This window comes from Aquila chrysaetos, chromosome 3 (assembly GCF_900496995.4).
Source record: "Aquila chrysaetos chrysaetos chromosome 3, bAquChr1.4, whole genome shotgun sequence".
In the NCBI taxonomy this organism is placed as follows: Eukaryota; Metazoa; Chordata; class Aves; order Accipitriformes; family Accipitridae; genus Aquila; species Aquila chrysaetos.
The window spans coordinates 53,611,561-53,631,248 of record NC_044006.1 but is presented as its reverse complement, the minus strand read 5'-3'; the positions used below and the strand labels follow the sequence as shown (position 1 = coordinate 53,631,248).

General features: G+C 46.4%; 1 protein-coding gene across 1 annotated transcript; it reads left to right on the top strand.

The window, feature by feature from the left end:
- Window positions 1–9,740: 9,740 nt before the first annotated feature.
- FZD1 (frizzled class receptor 1) lies at window positions 9,741–19,212 on the top strand. Its single transcript, XM_030008239.2, has one exon. The coding sequence runs from the start codon at window positions 10,148–10,150 to the stop codon at window positions 11,945–11,947; it is 1,800 nt and encodes a 599-aa protein (XP_029864099.1). The 5' UTR covers window positions 9,741–10,147; the 3' UTR covers window positions 11,948–19,212.
- The last annotated feature ends 476 nt before the right edge of the window (window positions 19,213–19,688 follow it).

Here is a 19,688-nt window from a genome sequence, read left to right as displayed (position 1 = left end):
TCACTTACAGGGCTTCAGACTAATAAACTTGCTTTAATACAGAGCAGACAGAGTGCTTGTTTGGACCACAACCATTTTTCCAGAAACGGATGATAGTACTGTATCAATATTGTCATTGCGGTCCTCTTCCTAGTCTAAAAAGCTCTGCTCACAGAGTAATATTTGAAATGTTTATCCCTAGAAAAAATATACTAGGTGTAGCTATAACAAGTGGTAGAATATCCTTCTTGCCTCAGAATTTGAGATAAGAATGTCTATATTTATAGCTAAAGGAAGATGCCACTAGAAATAAATATTTACTAAGGTGGTGATATTATTACAAGGGCAGATCTTCATTCAAGAAGAAAAAGTCAGTCTTGTATTTACAAAACTCACAAGAAAGATTACAGACTAGTTATTCTGGGATACGTCTGTCCAACCCTGGCAATCTGATTTTAAAGGGACAATTACCAGAAAGCACAGGCACCAGCACTTTTTACATATAAGGTCCCTGAAAGATGCTGGGACCAGTGGTATTCAAAGTCATTGGTCTGTTTCTGAAACCACATCTCTACATTTTCTCTCCAGCTTTACCACATACTCTTTTTCTGACCTTGGAAACACACTTCATTTCTCCACGTTTAAGTTCCTGCATTTAGAAAATGGGGATTAAGAACATAGATGCAAAGCTGCTCTAAGTTTATTGATATTTGCAGCTTTCAGAGCTCTAATAGGTGGCACTACACAAAGGCAAAGAGTCCTTTACATTTTACTGAAGTGATTCATTTTTCAGCTGGCCACAATGTTGTACTGCAAATCTTCAATGAGTGTGGACTTGCCAATTTGAAGAAACAACTGATTTAACTAAATGGTTTTTCAAAGACATGTAGAAAAATTGGTGCAACCCCATCATAGAGATAAATTTATATCAGGCTGAGTGCCTCGTATTGATTAAGCTTATGTCAGCAAGGAATCAACTTGCTAATTCCATGAAAGGCACTTTTAAACTGAAATAAGAGTGTCTACACAGGGGGTTAGTTTAATACTGGCACTTTTTTTTCCCAAACAAGACAAGTCTGTAAGCCCCATATCCCTAGTGCTGTGCATTTCAAAAGAAAAAAAAAAAAGTAAGAGAAGTGGCATAGTAGACATGGCAAAACCAGTTGGGTTTAAGATATACCCTGTCCTTGGCGCTCTGAGTGCTGCATTGGCTCAGAATTAGGCTTGCTATGATTTGAAGCATCTTTAAGTCTGCTGCTATTTAACACGTTATGTTGGAACGCAGTTCTGTCACAGTTTTTTAATGGCTCAAACGATGCTGACTAGCATATCCCAGAGATGTGGGTTCAAGGCTGTGGTTTCAGGGCAGCCTAATTTCTACTGCAGATCAGCTGCAACTATGAAGTCTTTGTATCATGCAACCTGGAAGCCACAAATACATCATTTGTAAGGAGGAGGGAAAAGTGCCTCCCAAAGCAGTTCGGTAAACCCTTTTGCTTGCTGTGGCAGTTGTGTAGACAAAGTTTAGGACGAGCTGCTGCTAGCCCTTCTCTGCCAAAAGGAGGACCCAGAACTCCAACTCTTAATTGCCATCACATACATACTTGGAAGGATGTATGTGTAGGCACAGTACACCGTATTGCAGACTTCGAAGCAAATATTTAAATGAGAGTCTGCATTTTTCAAAAGTCATGATATATTCAAAGAAGAAGCTATACAGTTGTGAAAAAGTACATAAATAGAAATATAAAAACTCAATGGCTTTGCAGAAATACTAACTTTGTCCATCTGTCTAGCTACAATAAATGGCAGAGCAACAGACAATGTTCAAAAGAATCACATCAGCAAAGTGCTTCCTGAATTTTAACAAAGATTTCAACATTGATTGATATCAACACATAAGAGCCAGAAGGTAGACATCCCTTCTTTTCCCTTCCCATCCCTTTCTATTGCTTTCTCCTCAGTGTTCATATTTTTATGTATATCCTTTCTCATGAATTAAAGAGCTTCCAAAATGGAAGAGTAAGCAGGAAGTCCTCGTCTCCCTCACTTTCCTGGTAGAGTTCGTAAGGATGGAATTTCCCTTGCTTTCCAAGGGTGTGACTGGACCTTGCTTCCAATGGAGTGACTACCACTGAGAGTCAAAGTGGGAAAAAGCGGTGTTTTGCTCTGGCAATACAGAAGTACATAAGCATGCCAGAATCTTCTGGATGTTACAGATTTAGACAGCCAGCTGTTGCACTAGCTGTGTCTCCTGCATATGGGCTGATTCCTGCTGAGCAGAATGGAGGTTGAGGGTGTTACTGCAGTGGTATGTTGCTGCAACAGGGCTGTGGCTGCTGAGACCAGCCATCCCTGACATGACTTGGATCAGTCCAGTGTGAGACTTCGAGATAAGGAAGAAAATCTTGATAGACCCTGTATTGGGCATGTGGACAGCTGAAGGGAACAGGAGATCTGGGATACTGAGATGACGTGGCTTGTCCTCCTGGTCTTCAGTGCTGGGAATTCCACGATAGTTTTAATGTCAGCAATGCATTATGAAAGTACACAGAATTACAATAACCATCCCTGCAGATGGTAAATGTGTAGCTTTCCACAGGTATGTCCAAATCCACTAAAAATTACACAGTCCTGTTAGTCACTATGGAAAACAGAGATGTCATGAAATCCAGAAGCGAAGAGTCCAGATGCGCACCGATATGCAATAGCTTCATGTTCTGACAGGGATACTAAGGCAGGAGAGGCTTGAACACTTTCCAGTTGGGCTATATGTTGTGATTGTGTATGTGAGCTATACCGAATGACCACCTGTGACAACAGGGAATGAAACTTCATCACCCTTAAGGTAATATTCACTACTGTGAACTTTAAGATTTTTCTGAAGTGCTGCTTCTTCTCCTCCTTGAAGACTGTGGGATCAGGCTAAGGAGATGGTTTATCTGGGGCCCACGTGAGGTATCTGATATACTCCTAGAGATGCCACAGTGTCGAGCAGTTGCTGTGCAGTCAGGCTCAGAGAGTAGGGGAAATGCTAACTAGAAAAGTCAGCTTCAGAATTGGAGGAAGGTCTAGAACAATAATCCTGTCTATCCTTAAGGCAATTTCTTTCACACAATCAGCCCAAAGTTTCTGAAAAGAATTTACTTACTGACCCCTCCTATATGAAGAAGAATGTATTTAGGGGAGAAGAAGTGCTTACAAGCAGATCCTAGTGGTGCATTCCTTTCAGTCTTGCTGGGCAGTTTGCCTCTGTTTACACTGGTTAAATATTTAAAGCTGTCTTTCCAAAGTAAAGCAAAAGCCCAAAAGATTTTTTCTAAAGTGAAAGTTGAGATTGCCCTTTAACATGTACCGAGCCACATTCCATGGAAAAAGGCAGATGCAGGCTGTGAATTACTCCCTGCTCTGATCTCATCCTGCTCACTCTCTCAATAACATTCATGGAAAATACATGCACACCTAAAAGACACAGAAAAAACAACTTTCCTCCACTCTATCCCCCCACCTCACACACATACCTTTTCAGTTTGTGTATCTTGAAATACTAATGCAGAAAATATGATCTGAATCTCATTTACATCAGTGGAAATGGGGAGTAATTTCTTTAAAAGGTATGTACTTAAAGCATGGCAAAAGCAGTGTGAGACCAGAAGTAAAAGCTCATCACGGAATTTCTCCTTGCATCACCACATTGTGAAGCTCTACTCGCTTCCCTTGCATCCGTGAAATCAGCAGGTCTACTCCCGGGAGTAAGGATTGCCATCTTAGGCCCTTAAATCAGCATCTCTGTGTTTGAAGAACAAGAGAGAGTCTGTGTTTTCAGGCACTGTATGTAACTGTAGAAGAACTCACTCAAGAAAGGGAAATAAAAAGAGAGTAAAAATGTTCGCATTCTCTCTGAACAAAATGAGCTGTGATCTGCAATTGCCCTTTTAAGAGTTGTGACTTTTTCTTGTTCTCCGGAAAACTTCTGGCAGCAGCAGCCAGGCTGCAGCCCCTGTGCCTCTCACCCCAGCGCAGAACATGTCAGGAAAGGCAGGCAACATACGGCTTTAATTTGCAAGGGATCATCTACATTTCTTCTGAACAGAAAAGAAAACCAAATCAAATCTCCACATACTCAATCTATCTTGAATAAACAGCATTAAGGAAAAAATGCTGCGGGTATTGGGAGGAAGAGACTCTTTGTAGTCCACTTTGACTGCGCATACGTTTCTCCTCATGCCTCTTTAAAGCATATAAAATCACTGTAATGGGGGGCTGACTTACACGAGTGCTAGTCAAAGATTGCTCTTTATTCCTAGCCCATGCTACACGGTAGGAGTTTGGGTTACAATAGGTGTCACACAGCAGGAGTAAATTAACCACTGACTTCAGTGGCTAGAGCTGCATTTCCATTCTATTTCTCTTATTCCCACAACCCCCAAATACAAATAAAAGTACAATTTTTACCTAAATTGACAATCACAGACTAATACAGCCAATTAATAAAAGGCACATATAAAGGCATCTGGGATGAATTTGAGGGTAAGATGACCTGGGCCACCTGATGGTAAGATAATTCCTTGGTATCTTGTCAAATGCCTGTTAATAACTGCCCCTGTGCCGAGATGACTTCCTGAGCACTTGGCTGTACAGCCTTGAGACCCTTCACTGCAGTAAGTATTCTGGCTGCTGACTGCACCATCGCCTAGGGTTCATGTTCAGCTCCTACTGATTTTCTTTGCCAATCACTGCATGTGTTTGTTATTTTTGTCAGCACAGGCATACTTCCAAGAGTCTTCTAGATGGTCCAAGAAATAGTCAATGTCCAAGGTAGGCTTTTAAATTTTAAGGATTTTGTTCTTCTGGCAAGACTAAATCCGTGAGATGCTATGGCCCATGGCCCTGGGGCAGATGGCTACGTCATTGGCATGTTGTAAAGTGAAAAATATCTTACCGTGCAACTGTAAAAGCTGCTTGGGAGTCTTGTCCAGGTACTTTCTCTCCAGAATTTCGGTCTGTCGACCTGTGTGTCAATTTCTAAGGTCAAGCAACTTAGTTTAAGGGTGTGTATTACCTGGATTAAGGATTTTATCACCAGAAATATATGGTAGCTTTAATATGGCAACGTAAGGGGGTACTTATTTCATCTTACAATTTGAGATGTATGACACAGTGATCACCTCTCCTTCATTTCACTGCATTTACAGTCTTCATACTGATTCTTCAGCAAGCATTCTAGTCTGTGTATGGTGAGGACTTGATGTGATGTGTACTGCAGAGCACCGAGAACCAAAATGAGACCCACCTGAGCTGTGGGCCTGTACTGTCTCATCTGAAAACCCCTAGGTCACTCCAAGAGACTTCATGAATTTACTATACACATTGCTGCCCGTCACAGATTACATAATTGAACCCTTCTCTCTACCGAGCTATCAAAAATCCTTGCTTTCCATCCAGAACTAACGCCCCTGCCCCCCAAAATATTAACTGTTCTTATCAGCTAAGATTCATGCTCAACATGAGACAAAAATCAACTTTTAACTGGTCCCACTGTGTTATGATCTTAGTTTTAACCCCTTATTTGACATTTAAATAATGAAGTCTTGAATAAACTAAAAAGCTAATTATCTGAGCATAACTTTTGCTGTAATTTTGTGGACAAACATACATTTATGTTACCAACTGTGTTTACATTTTATTCATTTGGGTGGTCACTAGCCTTACTACAAATATAGTTTGTGCTTATATTTGCATTCTCTGTATGTAACATAGGCCTGTGAGATAAAGGTGAATAATTTCTTCTAGAGAAACAAGTCTTCCTTAAATGCTGTGGAAAGGAAGCACCCACTCTATCCCATTTCTGCCAGTCACTCAGAGGAAAACAAGAAAATACTGCAACTACTTTTTACTTTGTTTCTTTCCAAAATTAAAGATTTAGATAGCTTCTTTTTTTTTTTTTTTTTTGGCCAAAGATTTGTGTCCCACATCCCCCATAACAAGTAAAACCAGTACAAACCAGCACCCTGAGGACAGCAGCAGAGTGAGGATACTACTGGGTTATAAACAATGTAAGAGGACAAAACTTGGTACTCATCTCACCTGCCAGAGTCCTAATTTCCCCTCGTGGCTACCGCAGCAAGAACATCAGCACATTGTTTTGAAATAAAAGCTGAAATTCCTTTTAAGGTATGATCTTAATGCCCAAATTTTGGGTTCTTTTAGAACGGAAGATTGTATTTCCATGGCAAGGGGGAAGAGTGCCCGTGCTTTAAGGAAGATACTGTTTGTCTTTGTAAGAACATGGTTACTGTTGTACTGACCTAAGCAAAGGTGGCATCCAGTCCAGTCTCCTCTCTCCAACAGTCACCCGTGGTGGATACCTAAGGAATCATTAAAAGAACAAGGCAGACACACAGTGATAGTCTCCTGTGGATGTGATGTGCAGTACTGGGGTTGCATGAAGAAGTAGTATCTTTTATTAGACCAAGACATATAGCTGGAAAAATGACACAAACTTTCGGTTATACAAACTTTGGGTTAGAAACACCAGCTGCAGCTTTCAGTTAAGAACAATTGCTTAACATTTACTAAGATACTTATTAATTAAGCCAGCTCTGAAAGGAAGAAGATAGTAGCTTTAGAATAGAGAGGACGTTAATGGTCTTAATGATGTTAAGGATGGGAGAAAGAGTGGCACTTATTAGCTAAGCAAAAAGGAGAGACAGTTACCTTGCAGTCTGTTGATCTGGAGAGAAGTAAGCAGGGGCGATGGAAGCAGAAGGAAATTACAATATACTATCAGAGCAGCATCTCTGCTGAGTCCCCATTTTTTGGGTGTTGGGCGGAGTTAGGAAACCTAGTTCCCGTGCTCACTTCTGTGGGACGAGTTATGTAGTTTCCCTTAAGGATTAGGTCTGAAAGAGGAGAGAGAGAATGTCCTGTTTTGTGAGAAACTCCCCTTGCCAAGAGCACAGTGTTTTGGTCTATGAAGACGGTCTCTTGGAGCTCATGCTGCTGCTGAGTGGTCATTTTCAGCAGCAAAACTATCAGGAAAGCAGCCGTGCACAGGATGAAGTACGTTACAGTCCTGGAACTGCAAACGTAAGACTGGGGGATGCTACTGGTTTAATGCCAGGGGGTGTTCATTGCTATAGTAGCGGATGGGCATCAACACATCTTACATTTCTTGCTCAGGCACAGTTTAAACTGATCTGGTGTTTTAGACCACAGAGAGAGAATTATGCTTCTAATGATGAGTTTTGTGGTTTGGGGTGCTTGAAATGTAGGACAAGTGCTTCTGGGAAGATTCTTTCCACACAGGATTTTCTTCTGTTATGTGAAAAACCATTAAACAGTTAAAACCAGCAAGTCCTAGGAACCTTCCTGAACTTAACAGCTCTCAACCCTCATTCTTCCCCCCCACAACAGCCCCTCTATTCCTGTTTCCACTTTTTCTTTCTGAGCTGGTCTCACTGATACATCCCCCTCTAAGCCCTAAGCACTTGTTCCCAAGTTGCTTTTAGCTTTGGTAGTTACTGCTTCAGAACCAAAAAAATAGCTTGTTAACCCAGAAATTTGTCTACTTCTCCTTCTATACCAGCTGGTCTGAAAAAAGCTATTACCTACATGTACAAACCTTGTCCTGTATACACTGATCTTTCTCCTAGAACAATCTTCTGGCTTGTGGCACACAGCAACTTATAACAGTGACTTTTCAGTGTTTTTCAGTTTGAGAAGCAAGTATTTCTTAAATATTTCAAATGCAGACCCCCATAGATAGAATTTCAGCCAACTGATGATGGACTTAGGCATCTTAATTACCTTTCCTGGATTGTGTGATGTGTCCCCAGGTCTGAAGATCACAAGCAGAAAGCCATGGAGGCTTCCTGAGACTAGAAATTCACACTCATTTTCCATGAGAAAGAGCATGTATAATACTTGTTCCTGTCTAAAGATCCATTGTTCAATTGTTTTAGGATGAATAGGAAAACAATACTATCATTTAGGGCTGAATATAAATTAGGTTTTGTGCTAGAAAGGAATTAGTAATTTTAATTACTGATGTAGGTCCAAAGAGGAAAATCTGTAGCTTTAAACTGTAAATACGATATGCAAGGAATCAAACTTTTTTTCAGCAGAAGATGGAAAAAGCTATCATATAATTTTTGAACTACGGTCCTCTGAGAAAAGAGTTCTTGACAGAACTCAGTGAACCACAGTAAACGAGGACATCAGCAGTCGACATATTTAAGGTTGTGCAATTTCTAAACTTGATCCCACTCCTGCAGTCGTTACACAGCATAGATCTTGCTATTAATTAGTTTGAATGTGGGACAGCACTGCTGGGAGAAAGAAAGTGGCCTAAATAGCATGGTCCAAATTTTATCTGTAGCTATCCAAGAAATACGGATGTCTTTTATTAACCCTTGCCACCTGTGACAGCTAGAAATAAATGCTGGGCTTGTTTTGTTCCTAATGGATTTTTTGCAGCTCATTAGTGTATAACGTGGAAAGGGTGGGAGCATGCTGCAGAGAAGGAAGACAGCTGGCTGGAGAAGTTTCATGCCTGGTTCAGCTCTGAATGGCAGCATTAACCGTCGGACAAATACGAGGACATTCACGTACACGACGCAGAAGCTTGGTTACTGAATGTTTGGAGAACGTGGCAGGATTCTCCTCCTCCTCCTCTCCAGGAGCACGGTTTATTATTCTTATTGAATTCCAGTGAGTACAGTAAATCCCCCTTTCAGCCTCCATCATTTTTCCCGACTACACGTTTCGGAAGAGCCAACAGGACCTCCATTCTGTGTGAGCAACGGGGCTTTAGAGGAGCAGAAATGGCCACTGTTGGCGGTCACTGTATGCCCATTCACCCCCTCCCCAGAATACAGCCAGTGTTTCAAAAACCTGACGGGAGGTATTTGCAAGTCACGCAGCATTCATCTTGAATTAAGTTGGAAGAGCTGCCCACTGGGCAGAGGGAGGAAGGGGAATGGGAAAGCCCTGTTGGGATTATTTTCATATCTCAGGCTGCTGCCGTAGACACGACAGGAGGAAGACGCACATAAAACACTGGCAGTAACTCGGTGGCGAGATACTGCAAGCGTCCCTGGAGGGCGGCGAGTTTTGGCCACTCGCACATCCCGGGCTGCGTGTGAGAAGCGCACCTCGCGCTGCCTGCCCGCACGCCGCCGCCGCTCCTGCCCGCGCCGAAGTTACCTCAGCAGCCCCAGCTTCTGGACGGCAGCCCTGCAACGATGCTGCCCGATGGTTCACGGCTCCCTGCCGCCAGACTCCTGACAACAGCACCGGCCCCCCCATCCACCCCCCGGCGGTTGCTATTTGGCAAATACCGATTCCCCCCGCCGCCCCCCGGCCCCCGCCGGGCTGTGAATGGAGCCGAAATTAGCACAGCTGCCTTTCCGCCGGGGGTGACGCCGAGTTTGATGGGCCTTGGACCCCGCCGAGGTGCGCAGTTCAATGGCCTTAACTATCGTCATCACCGGGGAATCCAAAAACACCCCCCGGGACGGCCGTGACAGGCACCCCGGCGGCTCCGCGCCGCAGCCGCCGCCGGCCAGCCCAGCCGCCCCCGCGGGCCCGGCCTCCCCCTGCCCCTCCGCGCTGCCGACCGAAAAGGCACGGCCCCCCGCCCCCCCGATCGTCGTCCCCCCCCCGCCCCCCGGCCCCGCACGGGGCCGCCCCACCGCGGCGGCCCCCCCCCCCCCTTCCCCCGCCGCCTTTGTGCGCGGCGCGGGGCAGCCCCGCGCCCGCCTGCGCCCGCCCCCGGGTGAGGCGTTGGGAGACGGTCCCTTACGCAGGAAAGTTCGGCGTCGGTTTCAAGGCTCCTCCCTCCCGGTGAAAGGCAGACTGCGGGGCGCCTGGAAACCGGTCGGAGGGAGCGCGGCGCGGCGCGGCGAGGCGAGGGGCGCGGGCTCGAGGGGCCGGCACAAATGGTCAGGCGGCGGCGGCGGCGGAGGCGGCGGCGGCGGTAGTCGGAGGCGCGGCGGGCGCTGCCGCCGGTGCGGGCAGAGCTGCGCGCCGCGGCCGCGCGAGTGGCGGCCGGGGCTGCCCCGTCCCTGCCCGCCGCTCCCTTCATGAGTCGCAGGTTCGGGCCGGGAGGAGCAGCGGCGGCGGCGGGGCGGCGGGAGCCCGGCTGGGCAGGCGGCACCGACTGAGCATGGCCGAGCGGCGCGGGCCGGCGGCGAGCGGCGGCGGGGAAGTTGGCGGCGGGCGGCGGGCAGGCGGCGGCCGGTGCCTGCGGCTGCCGCCGCGGCCGCCGCCGCCGCTGCCGCTGCTGCTGCTGCTGTGGGCGGCGGCGCTGCCGGCCGGGGGCCAGCCGCCGGCGCCGCAGTACAACGGCGAGCGGGGCATCTCCATCCCGGACCACGGCTACTGCCAGCCCATCTCCATCCCGCTCTGTACCGACATCGCCTACAACCAGACCATCATGCCCAACCTGCTGGGCCACACCAACCAGGAGGACGCGGGGCTGGAGGTGCACCAGTTCTACCCGCTGGTGAAGGTGCAGTGCTCGGCCGAGCTCAAGTTCTTCCTCTGCTCCATGTACGCCCCGGTGTGCACCGTGCTGGAGCAGGCCCTGCCGCCCTGCCGCTCCCTCTGCGAGCGGGCCCGCCAGGGCTGCGAGGCCCTCATGAACAAGTTCGGCTTCCAGTGGCCCGACACGCTGCGCTGCGAGAAGTTCCCGGTGCACGGGGCCGGCGAGCTCTGCGTGGGGCAAAACGCCTCCGAGCGCGGCACCCCCACGCCCGCCCTGCGCCCCGAGAGCTGGACCAGCAACCCCCACCGCGGGGGCGGCGGCGGCGGCGGCGCCGGGGGCTCGGGGCCCGGCGAGCCCCGCGGGCGCTTCTCCTGCCCGCGGGCGCTGAAGGTGCCCTCCTACCTGAACTACCGCTTCCTGGGGGAGAAGGACTGCGGGGCCCCCTGCGAGCCCGGCCGCCTCTACGGGCTCATGTACTTCGGGCCCGAGGAGCTGCGCTTCTCCCGCACCTGGATCGGCATCTGGTCGGTGCTCTGCTGCGCCTCCACCCTCTTCACCGTCCTCACCTACCTGGTGGACATGAAGCGGTTCAGCTACCCCGAGCGGCCCATCATCTTCCTGTCGGGCTGCTACACGGCGGTGGCCGTGGCCTACATCGCCGGCTTCCTCCTGGAGGAGAGGGTGGTCTGCAACGAGCGCTTCGCCGAGGACGGCTCCCGCACCGTGGCGCAGGGCACGAAGCGGGAGGGCTGCACCATCCTCTTCATGATGCTCTACTTCTTCGGCATGGCCAGCTCCATCTGGTGGGTCATCCTCTCGCTCACCTGGTTCCTCGCTGCCGGCATGAAGTGGGGCCACGAGGCCATCGAGGCCAACTCCCAGTACTTCCACCTGGCCGCCTGGGCCGTGCCGGCCATCAAGACCATCACCATCCTGGCCCTGGGGCAGGTGGATGGGGACGTCCTTAGCGGCGTCTGCTTTGTGGGCATCAACAACGTGGACGCTCTGCGGGGCTTCGTGCTGGCCCCCTTATTCGTCTACCTGTTCATCGGCACCTCCTTCCTGCTGGCCGGCTTCGTGTCCCTCTTCAGGATCCGGACCATCATGAAGCACGACGGCACCAAGACGGAGAAGCTGGAGAAGCTCATGGTGAGGATAGGCATCTTCAGCGTCCTCTACACGGTGCCAGCCACCATCGTCATTGCCTGCTATTTTTACGAGCAAGCTTTTAGGGAACAGTGGGAGAGGAGCTGGGTCACGCAGAGCTGTAAGAGCTATGCCATCCCCTGCCCCAACAACCACAGCAGCCACCACCCGCCCATGAGCCCCGACTTCACCGTCTTCATGATCAAGTATCTCATGACCTTAATCGTGGGCATCACCTCGGGCTTCTGGATCTGGTCTGGGAAAACCCTGAACTCCTGGAGGAAGTTTTACACCCGGCTCACCAACAGCAAGCAGGGCGAGACCACCGTCTGAGACCCCTGTCCGCCGGGCCGGGGGGATGGCGGCCGGCTGGGGGACCGGGGCTCTGCCTCGGGAGGCAGCTGCTTATCCAGCCTGGGCAAACTTTGGGGGACGGCGAGTCGCTTCCGCAGGCGGCGGGGAGCAGAGGACGAGCCAGGTGGGGACCCCGGCGCCTGGGACCGCCGGCTGTGCCCTCCCCGCTCCTCTCGGGCCGTCTCCTGTCGGAACTGAGCGCACTGTCGGGTTGGGGGAGAGGGATGTAAATAGCCTGTGTAAGATTTTGTAAGTATATTTGTATTTAAATTACAGAAATCTCACTTTTTTTAATTATTTAGGACACTTTTAACCCGTTTGCGGATTTTGCTTCCTCGCCCCCCCCCCCTTTTTTTTTTTAAAAAAAAAAAGGGCGTTGGGTTTTTTTTTTCGTAGGGCAGGATGGGAAAAACTGCCGGTAAGAGAAACCAAACCAAACCCCTTTCTTCTCCCCCACGCAGGTTTTGTAATGGCTTTGCTGGGAGTTTCAGTTGCGTGAGCAGCGGGGCCCGGAGCGAGGCTGCTGCCGCGGCCGGGGGCGCCTCCTGACGCGGGCTGGGCCCCGGGCCCCGGGCCCCGCGCCCGGCCTGCCAGAGGTATGTGGCGGTGGAGGTGGGGTTGGGGAGGAGCGCCGCTCCCGGCCCCGGTGCCGTGGCGGGGAGGACGGACCCCCGCCGGGCCCCGTGCAGGGGAGGGCCGGCAGCCGCCCGGCCGTGGCGCGGGGACGGCGCCTCGGCTCGCCTCGGCCGGCCGCAGCGGAGCCGAGCCCCGCTGACCCAGGCGGGACCCGGCAGGCCCTTTTTTTTGGGGGGGGGGGGGGGGGGGGGGGGGGTAGAAAGAACACCCAGCCCTGCCCGGAGTTGTGCCGGGTTTTTCTCGGGAGGGAGAGCCTTTCCACAGCGCCCGGGGCTAGGGGGGCTGGCTGCCGGCTGCCCTCTAACAATTTTATAAGATTTATTTAAATGCACCACATAGTTGACGAGGAGTTGGCCTGTTTCGTTGTAGGAGTTGAGGTTTAACGCCGTCTGCACCTGTAGCACGTCCGATGGCTGCGGAGGTGGGTGGGGACAGAGGTACACCAAACTGCCCTCTCGGTCTGTTTGTGTTTAAGCCGGCTTTTCAGTCGCAAGCTCTGAGGGGGCCGGCGGCGGAGCGGGGGCCGGCGGCGGAGCGGGGCCGGCGCTCCCCGGGGTCCCCCCGCGGGTGCTGCCACCGGCGCCTGCCCCGGTCCCCTCCCTGCCGGGCTGCTGTCGGCCGGGGTTAGCAGCGTCAGGAAATACGGGCTCGGGAGCGAGAGCTTCAGCGGAATAAAACGCAGCGTTCAGATTTTTTTCTTTTTTTTTTTACTACTTAATTATATCCATACGCTGGCTCTTCGTTTGGGAAACACTGGAGCCATTGCCCTGAATTTTAATTCATTGACATTTAATTCATTACACATTATGAGGGTGTGATGATTTTTGCCAGTAGTAAAAACAAAGGAAGGGATAACAGAAAACCAGAATGGTTAAGCGCTCTGCTGGGATGCGAGACCTTAAAGGGCCTCTGCTGTCTTTTTTTCCCCCTCCTTTTTTCCGTACGGTAATAACATTGCATACTGCAAAGACAAGCTACCATGTGTGCAGTATATCTGCTACCTTGTATGCTCCTGGGTGCGTGGGATTGTGCTTCTTAACACAAAAAGAAAAAAAAGGCTAAACATGAAATTGTAACTTTTGACAGATGCATTTGAATATTTAGTCCTCTGTATGAAAAAAAGCAGAATGCTTCTCTCCTGACTGTATTGTTTTAAACTTTTTTTATATTACAAATGCCTGTATTTAGGTTCATAAACATTATCTATGGCTACCATACCCTGAAATGCAAAATTATTTGAATTTGGTATGCATTTATTTCTGTTCATTATCACAAGATCATCTATATTTATAGAGGAATAGAAATTTATATATATTAAATACCATATTTTTAATTTCTCTGAAATAAATTGAGGTTTTGTACAAAACTATCTTGTCCCATTACGTATTCCTCTGACTAACTTAAATACTGTGTGAAAGCAGTGTATATACTACAAGATGTGTGGGATTCCTTTTTTCTTTTCTTATGTTGAGTTCACAGTAAAAAGCTGGAATTCAGTGTAGGAATTCATTGTGCATTTTGGTTTTTATCTCTGGGCCGGTCTAGATTAATCCTTCAAAAGAAGTAATGTAAACTGTTCAAGATCTCTGACAGGGTATGGTCGGTGGTGTGAAATCCAAGAAGAGATCTGCTATATGGCAGGAGAAGAAAGAAGCTCACCAGTTCTTTTTTTTTTTTTTTTTGTTAAAGAAAAAGGTTCTCTCAACTTAGCCTTTCTTCTCCCTTTCCTATTAAAAAAAAAAATTTTCTCACTGCTCAAAATGACACTCACACTGTGTTGCAATATTGTCAGAATATTTTAATGAGTGAAATAGTTACGTTTTCCTGAATTTGGAATGTTTGGTTAATCCAGAGTTAAACGGTATGTTCATGGAAGCATTTCAGCTTTGTGGAAAGTACACGCATTCTTAAACCTTTCAACACAACACATCCTTTTTTTCTAATTCATTGTTCGAAGTGCCATTCTGTAAGCCTGGATTTGTTAGGAAAGACTGGCTAATTATGAGACTCGATTTCTGATTTCCAGTGTTATAAGCTAGTGCAACATTTCATTCTGTAGATCTGGAGGAAGATGTAAATGATTTTTGGCTGGTTTACTTCTTTCAGATCGTGATGCGTAAACAGCCATAGAGAAGTAAGGGAAGCTTAACAAAATAAGGAGGTGAGACAACACGGCAGGGGGTTTTTTGTTTTTAAATTTGTTTTACATGAACATAGTTCCCGCTTTCTCAGATATTTTGCACATTTTTCTAAAGTCTCCCCCCCCCGCCTCCTTGGGGGGCTGTTTTAGCATTTAAAATTGTACTGGTCAGCACTCAGCTAATGACCTGAAGTACAACCCATTCAATTTCAGTTGCAGTGGAATTCTTTTTGGTCAGTGTATAATTACATTTGAGCCATTTTGACTGATCTGTTTTCTTGCAGCTGAATGTGTGTGATTTATTTATGCATGGGAGAACACATTTATTTGTAATAGTGACATTGTATTTACGGTAGGGATGGGAGGACCAATTTTTAAAAAAAAACTTTTCAAAGATGAATAATGGAATTGCTGTTTCTACATGAAGTAAAATGTTAATATTTGCAGTTCATGATTTGCAGCAGGTATGGATCCCCTTCAGTTTTTTGGGATTTTTTTCATAGATTGCAGAGCTGAAGCTCCATGTTCAATCTTGGTTATTTTAATAAATATACTAGAGAGCACAATATCATAATTTAAAAATAATTTAAAAGAGCAACCCCCTGCTTTTTTGTTTGCCAATTTTTGTGAACTTTCACAGGGCAGTAATTTGCAAAGGTCACAGTCATTACTGAATGCTGTGGTGCTATCTGTATGACTCGCCTTTTTGTACTTTTATTTCTCAACACATAATGGTATTTGAGACTCCTCATTAATATGATACAAAGCTGTCTTTTGCATGGGTATATTGCAGTCATCACTGATGTTTTACCTTACTGTTAAAAACAGATCTATCCATTGCTCCAGGGAATTTAGACAGGTTTTTTTCCAACACGGTCTGTATAATTGATGTACCATGTTTACCAGGGAAGGTATCACTGTATGCAAAGAAGCAGTGTTGCCCAGTTCTCTTGTCCCTGACAAGAAGGATAATATAAGAACAAAACTGTGGTATAACAAAGTTTGTTGGGCTAGAAGTACTTGTTAAGGCATTCCTTAGTCTACAGCTTTGCTTTCTCTCATGGGATATATTTATAGCCTGAAATGAAGGGGCACTCAGAATCACCATTCCCCTGATGAGGGCTGTAGCCTGGAGAGCTGGGGATGCTGATTTACCGTTCATCCTTCAGTAACAGTAACGCTCTTTAATGTAGTGGCAAATTTGTGGTATTGGGATGAAATTATATGCTGTTTCCATAACAAATCCTATTGGGAAGGAGAAGGATTTCTGGTTTGTTCATACAGTAATGCCCCAAATTTCTGGTATATGCATATACTTTTAGAAGCGTTGGGATTTGTTAATTGAGTGGCAAGGCTGCAATCTAGTGGGCTTGAATTGTGCCCTCTGGATGATGCCCACCGGTCTGCTGCCATCCGGGTGCTTCTTTGTTGGGCAGGAGTACAATCGCAGGTGGTGCTGAGGATCCCTTTCATTTAAATGGACAGTATTTGCATTTTTATTATTATTCAAAGGAATCGTAATTAGGCATGAGAAGAGGCTGCTGTGTATGTACAGGATGAGTATTTTTCAGAATGGGCTATGGGCTAGTGCCTCATCAGTCTTTTACCACTCCCAGTCACAAGAGACAACTTCCAGACCAACACAGTGCTCTTTTCGAAAAGGTGTGCATCCTGCAGCTGACCAGAGAAAGCAGTCATGGGTTTGGTGTGACATGCATAGCTTAAAATCGAGGGTACCCTTGCAAAAAGTTTATGTTTGTGTGACATAATTCCTCCATCTGAGTGGTGCATGGCCTCAGAAGGAGCTTCAGCTAGCAAAACTCATAACAGCTGAAGAGGTGGTAAGTAAGAGGTTAAATGCTTACCTCTAAAAATAAGGAAACTGAGGTAAGGCTTTGTTTTCATAATGGATTGACCCTCTAGTGCTCAAACACTGGAATTGCATTATATTTGATGTTTCCAATGACAGCACTACAGAACTGTGTGGCAATACTATGCAAAATCAGTTCTGAATATCACCCCCCCCTTTTTAAATTCTCAGATTTCTATTAGTTGTTGTTTGCACTTGTTGAACCCAGACCATCATTGCTTTGCATGTTATGCAAACTTAGAGTGAATGGATCATATGGATTCTGAATTCAAATGTTGATTTAAAAATGCAAGTCCTTTAGCTGCTTGGTCCCATTAGAAGTGAGGGTTGCTCTCAGGTCCATAGCTGTGGGATTTTCTCATATTTGTAAATCTCTTGCCTCTCTTGTTCATCAATTGAGCTGGAAGGCTTAGGCAATGATTCATGCTCATATGGAGAAAGGAAACTTTGTTTTTCTTGCTTTGGACTGAACCCCTTGCTGCCTATGTGTTTACAGCACGGAGGTGTCACCAGAGAAATGCTTTGTCCTGAAGCTCCTGATCAGTTTTGAAATAGCAGTACCATAATTTTAAAAATGGGTTAGCGGGTTTAGGAAGCAAGGCTTGGTGACTTAGTGCTGAGGCTTTGCTTTTCACAGTTTAGTTTTTAGAAGTCTCCAAGCATTTTAAGATGTGAAATAGCTGCTTAAGGACAAACTAAGCACACCAGGATTAGGTCCTGGAGGCATTGGAAGCATTATGAGCCCCATATTCATTTGAGAGTAGCCCAGTGACAGTATTGAGCAGTCTAGATAATACTATATTCTTAAAAAAAAAAAAAGCCATAATTACATTTACTTGCCAGCTGAAATTCACTCTGCACTCTTACTTAGTCATTTGAGGTCACTAAATGGAGAAGCAAGTATCCTTTCTGTCATATGGGAGAGATTTCAGTGAATTGGCAAAATAGGCCTTAATAAGCAATATATAATTGCAAGATAAAAGTAGTACTACTTTGATAGTTTAGTTGTAGACAATGCTTTTAAAAAATTTAAATGCTTTAAGAAAACATGCCGATTTTGTGACAACCGTGTTTCAGATCTCAATTTGTGTTTAGTCTAAACTTCCAGTGTAACCACATCAAAGATTCTTCCAGGCATGAGGTCTTGCCCTTGTTTGCATTCAAATCAGCAGCATTAAATTGCTTATCTTGAGGTTGAATAAATAAACTCTAGTCTTCTACTCAGACAACACTTAATGAAGACCCACATTCAGCCACCGACCTCACATGAAATGCTGCTGGGTTGAGACCCCACAAGCCTTGTCCAAGTATCCCAAGGCTTTGTTGCAGTGTATGAAAGTATTGGACGTGATTGAACCGCACTAAGGCAGAAACTTGGCAATAACACTTAAACTCTGGTGTAAACACACTGCATTGGGAGCCTTGTGTCAGCCACCATGAAAAGTATTTTTGATGGACTATCTTAGAAATAACTTCTTCAGAAATACTGAAGTGATAGACTTCTATTTGCAATTAGCTGTCTCTTGGATAGTTGCCTTATTAATGGTCTGCAGTGTTTAATAAGGTGTTATCCTAGGCTAACATATAAGGCTACTGTATGTCAGTAGTGCAGCACAGTAGGTGGAACTTGTCCGCATTATAGTATCACCAGAATCCCTTTGGGTGAGGGAGAACAGTATTTTTTGTGTAGTTCTGGTATAACTTGGCTAATATTAATCGCTTGCTACAGCACAGATTTAAAAGTCATTTATGATGGGATAGTTTCATGACAAAGATCACAAGAAAAATGAAAGTGGCCTGTATCCCTCAGGTGGGATGTCTTGATGCTGTTTTCTTGCATGCTCATTTGTATAATTCAGATATTTTATAACTGTTTTACATTCTGTGACTCGGTGCTAGTCTCATTGCTGTCTTTAAGTGAGACTAACAGTATGACTCACTGATGCTGTATGACTTGTCCTGTTGTCTTGTTCATGTTAATTACTGTTGCTTTATTACTGGTAACTTGTTTGACCTCCACTACCATGCTCGGAGTACTGCTGAAGTTAAGGACAGGACTGATAGCCACAGGAGTGTGCAGTCCGTTTGAGCAAGACAAGAGCATGTCAGTCCCCCCAGCAGCTTGCCCACTACCGGTTCAACGACTGCTGCTGCATCTTGGGTGCTGGACTATCACCCTTCCTCAGAGGTAACATTTGCAGTCTTCTGTGAACTCCATGGATGTCCTACCAGCAGCAGCACTACTCGGACTGTGCTGAATTGGCTCATTTTCCTGGCTGCCCGAGCGATGTGCTCGCTCTTTTGTTTTTCCCCCACCTACCTAGGGTGGAGGCTGTCCTGGCTGCTCTTAATCCCTGCATTTGACGGAGGAAGTTACAGGCAGTATGTGCCATTAAAACATCCCTGGCTGACCTTCTGTGGCTCATATTCTGCTGCTCGCTTGCCCGTGCCCTCTCGGATAACCTCACTGGAAGTTGCCTTGCTATAACCATTGCAAGAATATAACTCATTCAGATCCCAGTTTATTCTTGAGAACTCACTGTGCAGTGTTCATCACAAAATCATTGCTGTCCAAATAGAGAAGTGACTTACTCTCAAGTTGTTTGACAGCTTCTTTATTCATTACACTTTACTGTTAAATACAAGCACAAATACTATCCCCAAGGAGCTGATCTTAATACTGAGAGTGTAGTGTGAGCAAATAAGGATTTTTCCACTTGTTCAAATTCAAATATTACTGTGCATTATGATAAATTGGCTCTTACATGAAGTTGAAAAGTAAAGGGTGCAATCACACCTTCGTGATTGTCTTCAGGAAAATGAGTGTTTCATTTATAGCCTACTTGTGTACCAATGCATCCAAAGAGGAAATAATAAAAAAAAAAAGCACCAATGCAAAACCTCAAGGTGGGCTTCTCAAAATATTTATATAAATGAAAAGAATTGCAGGATAAACATCTCATCACAAAGTCAGATTTTGCTGCTAGTTAGTACTTTGTCTATAATGGTGAAAGCTTCACTTATTTTCTGTGAACAGGGAGGGGAATTAGTCACTTCTCAGCATAAGGCCCTCT

Coding starts and splice junctions, on each gene's coding strand:
- FZD1 (XM_030008239.2), top strand. CDS start 10,148: ATGGCCGAGCGGCGCGGGCCGGCGGCGAGCGGCGGCGGGGAAGTTGGC.